The sequence below is a fragment of the Rosa chinensis genome, chromosome 4 (assembly GCF_002994745.2).
Source record: "Rosa chinensis cultivar Old Blush chromosome 4, RchiOBHm-V2, whole genome shotgun sequence".
NCBI lineage: Eukaryota > Viridiplantae > Streptophyta > Magnoliopsida > Rosales > Rosaceae > Rosa > Rosa chinensis.
The window spans coordinates 50974023-50984539 of NC_037091.1; the positions used below are offsets into that span (position 1 = coordinate 50974023).

The window sequence follows — 10517 nt, forward strand, 5'->3', positions numbered from 1 at the left end:
GGTTGCAGATTAATTAGTAAATTTTTTTTTTTAAAATGCCGTCACTTTTACACACTGAAATCAGTGCAAGTTAGATTATATAGATTTTATAATGTTATAGGTTTTGACACAGATATCAGTGTGAAATAGAGTATATATTTGGCACAGAAATCCGTGTAAAATAGAGTTGGTAACAGAAATCCGTGTGAAATAGAGTTTATACATTTGCTACAGAAATCCGTGTGAAATAGAGTTGTTCACACGGATTGCTTTCCATTCCGGTAATTTATATTTATGGAATTATGGTGGGGCCCACGTAACCTTTTCACACGGACAACATAATCCGTGTGAGATGAGCATTACCCCCCCTCCAAACAGCACGGTAACACCAATCTGTGCGTGTACTGTGTGTAAAGGCTATCACACACTGATATCCGTGTGTAAAAGTCTTATTACCCACAGATTAAAATCTGTGGGTAATTGTTGTTTTGCTAGTAGTGATAATAAACCTTGTCACGAAAGAACAAGTTCGTTGCCACCAAGCATGAATTAATGCCCTTGATGCCTTCAAGAATCTTAAATTGGTCTTTTAGTTTCTCTAAACTGAGCATAGCTTAAAAAATAGAAGAAGAAAAAAAGGAGTAAGAATAAGGGGGGTGAAATTTGCACACCCCCTTTTACATTCTACACACCCTTTACTTTTTTTTATTATTTCTTAGCATTTCACAATATTTCTCTTCCAAAACTACCCTTCTTTCTCTCTCCTCTCTCTCCATCCACAGAACCCCAAAGACTCTCTCTCTCTCTCCATCCACAGAACCCCAAAGGCAACCTCCCTCTCTCCGGTCAGTACAACCCCAAAGACTTCGTCATCTCCCTCCAACGCCCCAGATGACGATTCTCGTCAAGGCAGGCGCCCCTGTTGACAGCCCAAGTCCTCAACTCTGTCTTCAACACCTCCCCTGAAGTCCCAGCTTTGCAATTCAAGCAGAGTCTCAACAAAAAAACCTCTGCAATAACAACTCCAGCCAAGTAACTCATCCCCATCTCTCTCACTGAGCCCATCAATCACCTCCTCACTCACTAATGGTAACAAATTCCTAACATTCTCATCTCTGTTCAACCAAACAAAACTTAAACTCGAAAAAGACCAACCCGAACTCGAATCAATCAAAGGATCCTCCTGACCCAAATCCCTGCTAGAACAGCACACACTTATAAACCCCATAATCACTCCCACCAAATTCTTCACCTCCTTCGTCACTTTCTTCTCTTTCTTAAACCCCAATTCCCTCTTAAACAAATCCAAAACAACGTCGTGTGCCAACCGCACCACCTGAACGAGCAGCGCGAATCTTTTTGAGCAACAGCAGGGAGCTGAGCAAGAGGATAGTAGCTGAAACAAGTCCTTTGCAGCGGCGATTCGGTCCAAGATGTCGCCTTTCGGGTGGTTCCGGCTCCGAAATGTCAATGCAGTGTAGACCCAGATGGATTCGAGAGGCCGGTCGACCCGAGCTTGCATTGGTTGGTAGAATTGTTGAATCAAGGGAGAGAATTTGGGGTTTTCGTTGTGGATTTCATCTACGACGGTCTGAATTGATGGGTTAGCTTAATTTGGGGTTCAGAGTTTGGTGAATTTGAGGAAGTCGTGAACTCAATTAGAGATGGAACCATGGTGAAACTGGCGGAACCATCACCGCCCTTTCGGCCTACATGGAGCCCGGCGACGCCATCATCGATGGCAATGAGTGGTACGAGAGCACCGAGCGCCGCATCCATGAGGCCTCCGCCAAGGGCCTCCTCTAACTCGGCATGGGAGTCTCCGACGGCGACGAGGGCGCCCGCCACGGCCCCAGTTTCATGCCCCGCGGGTTTCACCAGGCGTATTCCAACAGATGTGTTGAAGAACATCGGCGGACTTGAGTGGATTGAAGGAGGAGAGGGAGAGCGCCGAGGAGCAGACTATCCAGGCTATAGATTGCGCTCTTCTCGTGCACAAATGGGGTTTTGTGGTGTCATCGGAAAAAAAATGGGTTCTGTGGATGGAGAGAGAGAAGAGAGAGAGAGAGAGAGAGAGAGAGGGGTAGTTTTGGAGTGAAATGATAAGAAATATTAAAAAAAAGTAAAGGGTGTGTGGAATGTAAAAGGGGGTGTGCAAATTTCACCCCCCAAGAATAATGGCTCGTGTTAGGATTCTTCTTCACGCTATAGTATATATTACATGGTCAAAAATGACACCAACAGAAATTATGCACAATGGAACTTCTTAACATATATAGATAGGCACTAGAAGGCCAAAATTTAGGGATTCATGTCTTGAAGATCAACTTTTTCATAAACTTTCCTTCTCAAAAAAAAAAAGAAAAAAAAGAAAAAAGAAAAAAAAAGAAGCTCGCCTTAGAATGTTTCATCCCTTCATAAACTTTTGAATGGTATATTACATGTCTGAAAAGATATTATAGCTGAAGTCTACTGACATTCGAAATTCTTGCCAAATTTATAGGCATGGAGGAGAAGAGGAATTCTTGCCAAATTTATAGGCATGGAGGAGAAGAGGAAAGAACATATATACTTGAGTCTTGATATTTGCATGGGCGTCCTTGTTCGGCCTATAATAAAATGTTTCAACAATTGAGATGAGATGGACAAAACCATCACACTACCTCTTTTGCCACCAATGTCTACGAATCTTGAAGATCGGTGAAAGTGTAACAACTCATCTTTCAATTCCATTCCATTGTTGCTTCAATTGATCTTCAATTTTTTTCTAAAATGTAATGGCAATCACATAACGCAATAGTTTTTTTTTTTTTTTTTTTTTAGGGGAAAGGAAGATATATTCATGTGATCGAAAAGATCATATGACTGTACAAAGTCAAGCTAGGAGATCCGAAGATCACCCATTACAATCGTTGCTCAAGTAGTGCACTGACTGCACATTAAAAAATGACTACTAGCTTAGACTACTCCGCCTTGATCAATGAGAGGCTACAACACCAAAAAAACCAGTACATCCGCCTAAGACCTTCTTGGTGTACATCAGTACTGATCCTTGGACACATTGTAACAACCCAAAGAATCAAGGTATACAGGGCTAAGGCCCACTGCACCCACCAGTAAAAGATGGCGCATTTTTACACAAAAAAAAAAAAAACAAATAATAAAATTGGGCCCAAAGCAAAGCCTAGACCCAAGAGCACTCAAACCCTAACCAAACTCCAAGATGTTGCAGCCACCATGCCTCCACCACGTTTAAGAGACCCTAGCCACCGCCACGAGTAGACGTCGGACGACCATCCACCTCGCCATCGTCGCCAGCACGCCGACAAGAAGCACCACCTCCCCCAAAACACCTCCTCCCCGCATGGATCTGAAGCACCCATACCAGATCGAAAAACTCCGATCCAAAACGCGCCAGTCGCAGCCCCACCTCATGTTGTCCTGCTAGCCGCTGCCATCGATCAAGGGAACAGAACGCCGATAGAGCCTCCAAACGATTAGAAGATGCAGGCTCACCACAGGCTTACAAGCTTGTCAAGGTCCAAACCGCGCCGTCGCAGCACAGGCTGAGAAATGGCCATCAAAACGTCCTCGCCCGGCCGCACTCACCTTTCACTGACAAGGCCATAGCCTAGCGCGGCACGGGAGCCGCCGGACGAGAGCCTCCAAGTGTACCTAAGGAAACCTAGCCGCCCTCTCCTTGAGAGAGAGAGAGAGAGAGAGAGAGAGAGAGAGAGAGAGAGAGAGAGAGAGAGAGAGAGAGAGAGAGAGAGAGAGAGAGAGAGAGAGAGAGAGAGAGAGAGAGAGAACAGGAACATTAATTGTTCATAACGCAATAGGTTTTTCAGTGCACTGAAATCTATGAAATTGTATCTTATATGTCAAAATGGGGTAAATTTGGAGATTTTAATTTATACTTGTGTAGAAATGCTTAACAATATATCCTTTAAATCTGCCAAAAAAAAAAAAAAAGTTCTTTTAACCATGTGTACAGTGAATGTAATTTTGTTGCTAATTTGTTTGCAAGCATTGACCATGGTCATAGAGCATGGTTGCAGATTCTTTAGCTCTCCCCCTTATGTTGTTTCTCTGCTGGAAGTTGATTTATATGCTTATTTAAGTCAAGATTAATTGTAATTTAGGTCTCTTTTTCTCTATTTTCGGGCTTCCTTATAATAATGAAAAATGTCTATCAATATATAGGACAAAGATATGCTAAAAGCTGATTAAAACACCCTGTTTTGTGAAGATTACTATTACTATTTGAAAATTAGTATAGGAAAACATCATAAGAAGTTGTTGTTGTACGTTGCCTTTTTTTTTTTATTGGTATGAAGATCAATTTCCAAACGTCTTTCAACACTTGTTACATAGGATTGTAAGTCCTCATCAATTTTAGAGAGTGAAATTCACACTCCCTATTTTACAATTTTTACAATCCACACTTCTCCTTTCATTTTTTTGGTAGAAAGTTATTTAAAAGACAAAATTTCAGTCACCAAAAAAGAAAACATGCAGTGTGGATTGTAAAATGAGAAATGTGAATTTCACTCCCCTCAATTTTTTAGTTTCTAAAATTAAGAACAGGGCGGCAATATATGCATGGTCAATTTAAGTACCAAAAAGGGACACACTTTTGCCTATGATTATTTCGTCGGTAGAAATCTCCAATAAAATAAAAAAAAATTAAAATCAATCTACTGATGAACATAAGGAAAATTTTACAATATGTAATACATATAATTACCACTTTACTCAAATGAGAATCTATCACAATTACAACTTTTAGGACTTAATTACTCAAATGAGAACCTACCACAATTACAACTTTTAGGACTTAATTACTCAAATGAGAACTTATTTTACTCTAACAAGGACCTTATTTACCTTATTGAAGACTTTTTTCTATGTACCTACTTTACTACAACAATAATTTTTGTCGGCAAAGTTGTTGTGTTTGTCGTCTTTTTTTATATAATTTTTTTATTACTAATTGTATATATGTCAGATGTTAACAAAAAAGACATAAAATTGTCTCTCTTAAAAAAATAAATTTAGAAGGGACAACACCTTTTGCTGACTAATTCATTGAAAGCCTCGTATGAAAATAAAAATAAAAAGAGCCACAGACCAAATTTCATTGGCAAAATCCTCACATAAATTAAAATATACACACACACACAAACACATTTTCATTGACAAATTTGTGTCGGCAAAAGCTGCCCATGAAAAAAACAAAAATTGTGCACACTTCTGCCTCTGAAATATATGTCAACAAAACGTCCCATATTTTAACAAAAGCCTCCTATAAATACATCATAATTAAAAAAGGATGCACCTAGTGCGTCTTCAAAAACCTCCCATAAATTGTATATGTTACCTCATGCATAAGCGGACTCTTGAACACACTAAGCTTAAATTTCTTCTAACATTTAATCCAAATATTCAAGTTAATACCTGAACTACACTACATATAATCTATCCTCTGAAAAATCATCTTGTTAGACATTAGAGGATGTTATACACGAAAAAGTTTTGTCCCATAACAAAGTCTTTGTCGGTGGTTCAGCTGGTAATCTGATTTGATTTAGCCAATGACATGGATTTCTTTTCTATTTGCTAACAAAATCACATGGACTAACTTCAAGGCGTTAAGTGGGTAGAGACTTTAATAGTACAGCTGAATTGATCGAGCCCTCTACTGCCAAGGCCACTGCCTTGGTTGCCTTGGTCAAGGGACGGCTCTGCCTGTACATTTGCTCTGATTTTATACAGTACGTTCTTTCAGGTTTTCCAAATGAAAAAGGATCGTGTTTATTGCTTAGTGGTTGAGCAGTAGAACTGGGTCTACACTGTCATAGTTCAGGGAGTACAAAATTATAATTAAACGCACCGGCTAATTATGATCTTTCTTTTTCAAAATGAGATATAAGTTTGAAATTCTCAGCATTTCATTAATAGAAGTGTCACAGATGCCCCCATTCTTGTATCTCTCAACTGCCTGCATTTATGTTACTTGAGGAAGTAGTATTGGTCTTCACTAGCTCTGTCATGTATACAGTAGTGCACTAGCGGACTAGCCAGCATGGAGCTAGCATAGTACTATAAATATTCGAGACTCGTTCTAACTTTCAGATCATCCAGAGCTAGCAAAACAGACACTGTGCGATACAGGCTCTTCTCTTTTGCACTTTCAAATTGAGGAAAGATGGGGAAGTTTTCTAAGTTTGTTGGAGTTTTTGCTGTGATGCTTGTAGTGGTGGTAGCCATAGCCGAGTGTAGGAAGCTTGAGAAAGAAACGTTTTCGGAAGGTGGTGTTGGAGGTGGCGCTGGAGGTGGTGCAGGTGGAGGCTTTGGCGGTGGTAAAGGTGGCGGCGTTGGAGTAGGAGGTGGTTCTGGAGGTGGAGTTGGTGGTGGTGCAGGTGGTGGTGTTGGAGGAGGAAGCGGTGGCGGCGGAGGTGTTGGTGGAGGAAGCGGTGCTGGTGGAGGCTTTGGGGGTGGTAGAGGTGGTGGTGCTGGGGGAGGAGTTGGTGGAGGAAGTGGTAAAGGTGGAGGCTCCGGAGGAGGAGTTGGTGGAGGAAGCGGGGCTGGTGGAGGCTTTGGGGGTGGTAAAGGTGGTGGTGCTGGGGGAGGAGTTGGTGGAGGAAGTGGTAAAGGTGGAGGTGTTGGTGGAGGCTCTGGAGGAGGAGTTGGTGGAGGAAGCGGTGCTGGTGGAGGCTTTGGGGGTGGTAAAGGTGGTGGTGCTGGGGAGGAGTTGGTGGAGGAAGCGGTGGTGGCGGAGGTGTTGGTGGAGGCTCTGGAGGTGGTGTTGGGGGAGGAGCGGGTGGTGGAGGCGGTGTCGGTGGAGGTGCTGGGGGCGGTTTTGGAGGAGGAGCTGGTGGCGGTGTTGGGGGAGGAGCCGGTGGTGGAGGCGGTGTCGGTGGAGGTGCTGGCGGAGGCGCTGGGGGCGGTTTTGGAGGAGGAGCCGGTGGTGGTGCTGGTGGAGGATTCGGAGGAGGCGGTGGAGCTGGTGGTGGTGGGGGAATTGGTGGTGGGTTTTAAATCACCAATTTAGTCAGCTAGGTAGAGCATGCAAAGTCGTGCAAGACAATGCATGCTCGTGCATGGAGATTGTATCACGTATCTATACTAGAGAATAAATCAATTAAGAGCTGTAAACGTGCTTTATCATTTTAATAGCTAACGCTTCGTGCGAAACTTTTGTTCTTAATTTGCTTACACCATTGCTAAACTTTTTTAACCTCGTTTTTTATATCCGTAAGACGAGATTTTAGTCAATTTCAACAATAAATCTCTAAAAGAAAGAAGTTTCTTCACATTAAGAATAATAATTTGAATATTGAAAATTGGTATTCAAATAGGCTTCTTAATGATGGAATTAATCATAAATTACTCTTTTGGATATATCGGGATTCTCGAGCAAAATCTTGATTGAGATTCCAAGAGTAATATTCTTTAGTATCTAGGATTCTATTTTCGATTTTTATTTAATCAGGTTTAATTAAGTTTTCTAGTTTTAGTCTACAATAATTTTTTTGTTTTGTTTTCTAATTGTATTAGGTTTATGCTATGTGCAAAGACATCTCTTAGATTGTAATATTCATTCAAGTTATCAATAAAAAAACCAAATATAATGTTTCTTACGGGGTGTGCCCGTAATTGCTAGTGGATTCTAGCTCATCTCATATGGCTTTCAACGCTTGACGGAGCCTCTTGCTATCGTGTTCACGCTTCCTGCATCACATTTCATCACTATTTCCATGCATGATCACATTCTTATTCTAGGTTCAATCAGACCCTGATTCACGAAGGCACTAAGCTACTTTACATATAAAAAGGCTAGGAGATGTACAGAATGTCAGAATTAATAAAAGACAAACTTGATTTAGAACAATCTGAATCAACAAAACACATGGGAGTAGCTAGTGATATTTTTACTCTATAATATGGTCAGATTGCTCCGCTGATTACATAGAATCATATATCTAAATACATCATTTTCTTTCGCGATTGATCGTTTATTTGTTCGAAAACAAATTGTTGGTGAAACGGAAACTTGGGGTCCATGTATCTTCATCAATGTGTTGCTCCTCCTAGCTAGTTAGCGAATTCATATCCACACCGGGAGCCATTCCCGTCCGTCGATGAAGTCGATCGACAGGAATGGTGCGGCCTCTTTCTCCGTCAGTTGCTTCGCCCATGGAGCGCGCTCTGCAAAGTCGGCTCCTGGCCCTTTGCAATTGTACTCCGCGTGGAACAGGTTCCTGTTTAGACGAAACAGAAATGAATAAGCATGATGATGAATTTGAATATGCATGCATTTGGATGTGATCAAATATTGTTGTGATTAGGGTTTAGGGTAGGGAGCAATTAGTTCTTACTCTGTTCCTCCGGCGTAACTCCAATTGGTCCAGCCCTGGGGCACAATGGTCTTAGAGAGGTAGGTTTCTGCAAAAACGACTCTAGAAAAGGGACCCTTGGCTCTACCCAAGTAGACATGATCACCTACACCATACACCTTGCCTTTGATAAATACAAACCCACTGCACTCGTTCGCATTCTCTCGGTGATTAGCTGTTACAGACCCTTTGATGGAAACCCTCTTGTCTGAAATCACAAAAATCTCACAGCTCTGCACAAATTATTTATTTATGGCCCTGTAAGTTAATCAGTTCTAACAATTTGCATTCGTAGAGACATATTCATTAAGAATGTGATCGATCAAGTACTTACATGGAAGGTAGACCTAGCACGTCCGAAGATGAAGTCGATTGAGCCTTGGATGTAGCAGTTATCATAGTAATGCCTGCCCTTGTAATCGAAAAGGGTGTTATGGGTACTGTAGAAAGCACAGTGGTAAAATGCAACCATGTCTGCACCCACAAATGCTGCCACCGACTGATTTTGCGACGTGTATGCCACACCAGTTGGAGCCTCATTCTGCATATTCACAATACCAAAATTAGACCAAGGCCAACGCTATCCCTAACCCTAACCCTAATCCTGTAATTGCTCCATTCCTTTTTCGTTGTTTCATTTCATCAACCCTGATGTTAATTACAAACTTTCATAGCCACTTCAATCTGGATCCCCTCTGTATCTCTTCTAATTTCTAACCGACATGCTGCATGTACAAGAAATATCATGTGGTGAACAAGTATCGTGCGTCCAGCAGTTTCCCCATCGAAATTGGAGGGTGAACTTATGTATAAGAAACATCATTCTTTTATGCCAAATAATTCTTTTGAATCGGAAATGGGATGTTAAGTAATAAAAGAAAAGGAGATCCAAACAGATTATGTTGTCGAGTATATGATAATATGTGAAGAGAAAGGGTTAAGGAAAATGATGAACCTTGAAGCTGATTCCAAAGGCAATGAAGTATGGAGATTCTACTTTGAAAGTTGCAGATTCAATGTTGTCATGAGAGCTTTGGGACCAAACAATGTGTGTCTTTCCCCTCCCATTGCCTCTCAAGAAAATATGGGGTTTGTCTTGGGGTACGTGCACTTTTTCTCTGTACACCCCTCTCCTAACATGGATGATAACCCACTTATTGTTGCCTGCAGGAACAGAATCGATGGCGGCCTGGATGGACTTGAATTGGCCACCGCCGTTGATATCGACCAGGATGGTGTTGTTGGTGTGTAGCTCTTGAGTCAGGAGGGGAGAGCCGATCTTTTCATCTTCGCCGCTGGGGTGGCCGCCATGAGTGAAAGAGGCGGAGACGAACAATGTGATTGCGAAGGCAACTAAACCTTGTAACTTGAACATCATTGATGAGGAGTTGAGGACCAAGGAAAACAAGAGGAAAGTTTGGAGGATATATAGGGGGTTGTAAGTTGAAGTGATATCAAATTATTGGGAGGCTACAAATTTATGAGGCTTTCTCTTTGACTGAAATAACGGGTGTCTAAACTTGGGTTGCGGTTGTTAATTTGGAAGGTAATAACAAGATTTTATCTATTTTAGAGGGCATCCATTGGATTTGTTGTGTGTTTGGTTATAATTAAATTGTTTCTTTTTATGGTAATAATTAACAAGATGTCAGCTTCTCATTTGTTACAAGAATTGAAATTTTGGAATAATTGTTAAGCTGCATCATTTCAAATTAAATACTGAGTCATTATTTTGTATTTCAGTTACTCGATGACAGCAATTTTAACTAATTGTTACTTAACATGAGACTAATGCTACAAAAAATTATATTATAGGTACAGATTTGCTAGAGCGTAAATTTGAGTTTATTTTTCTAATCTCAGTTGAGCAATATAATGCCTTCAAATAATGATGATAGCCACATCTCTAGAGAATAATTTGTCAAATACATTGGCCGATCGAGATATATATTTTGGACTCCCTTGGCCTAAAACTCTAGTAAATATTTAGCCAGAAGCTCGAGTACCAACTGCTTCTACATTCATTCTCAAAAAAAAAAAAAAAAAAAAAACTGCTTCTTCATTCATGGCTTCATGCATTGATTAATATTAAATAGAGGCAATCTTAGGCCTGTCATACTCATATAGATCGACGAGTAC

At 41.0% G+C, this 10517-nt stretch overlaps 2 protein-coding genes across 4 annotated transcripts; one reads left to right on the forward strand and one right to left on the reverse strand.

Moving 5' to 3' along the window:
- Positions 1 to 6037: 6037 nt before the first annotated feature.
- On the forward strand, positions 6038 to 7189 carry LOC112199830 (glycine-rich cell wall structural protein). 3 transcript variants are annotated; one of them, XM_040518454.1, is made up of 2 exons: positions 6038 to 6641; positions 6678 to 7189. In XM_040518454.1, exons 1-2 carry the CDS (start codon positions 6188 to 6190, stop codon positions 7031 to 7033), a joined length of 810 nt encoding a protein of 269 aa, XP_040374388.1. In that variant the 5' UTR covers positions 6038 to 6187; the 3' UTR covers positions 7034 to 7189. The 3 variants fall into 3 exon arrangements, with proteins under 3 accessions (XP_040374388.1, XP_040374389.1, XP_040374390.1); XM_040518455.1 differs by having other exon boundaries at positions 6038 to 6407; positions 6468 to 7189; XM_040518456.1 differs by having other exon boundaries at positions 6039 to 6533.
- Positions 7190 to 7838: 649 nt separating this feature from the next.
- LOC112200722 (probable pectinesterase 67) lies at positions 7839 to 9821 on the reverse strand. The gene is made up of 4 exons (XM_024341727.2): positions 9334 to 9821; positions 8713 to 8919; positions 8361 to 8611; positions 7839 to 8243 (listed from the first exon to the last, which is right to left on the reverse strand). Exons 1-4 carry the CDS (start codon positions 9754 to 9756, stop codon positions 8090 to 8092), a joined length of 1035 nt encoding a protein of 344 aa, XP_024197495.1. The 5' UTR covers positions 9757 to 9821; the 3' UTR covers positions 7839 to 8089.
- Positions 9822 to 10517: the final 696 nt, after the last annotated feature.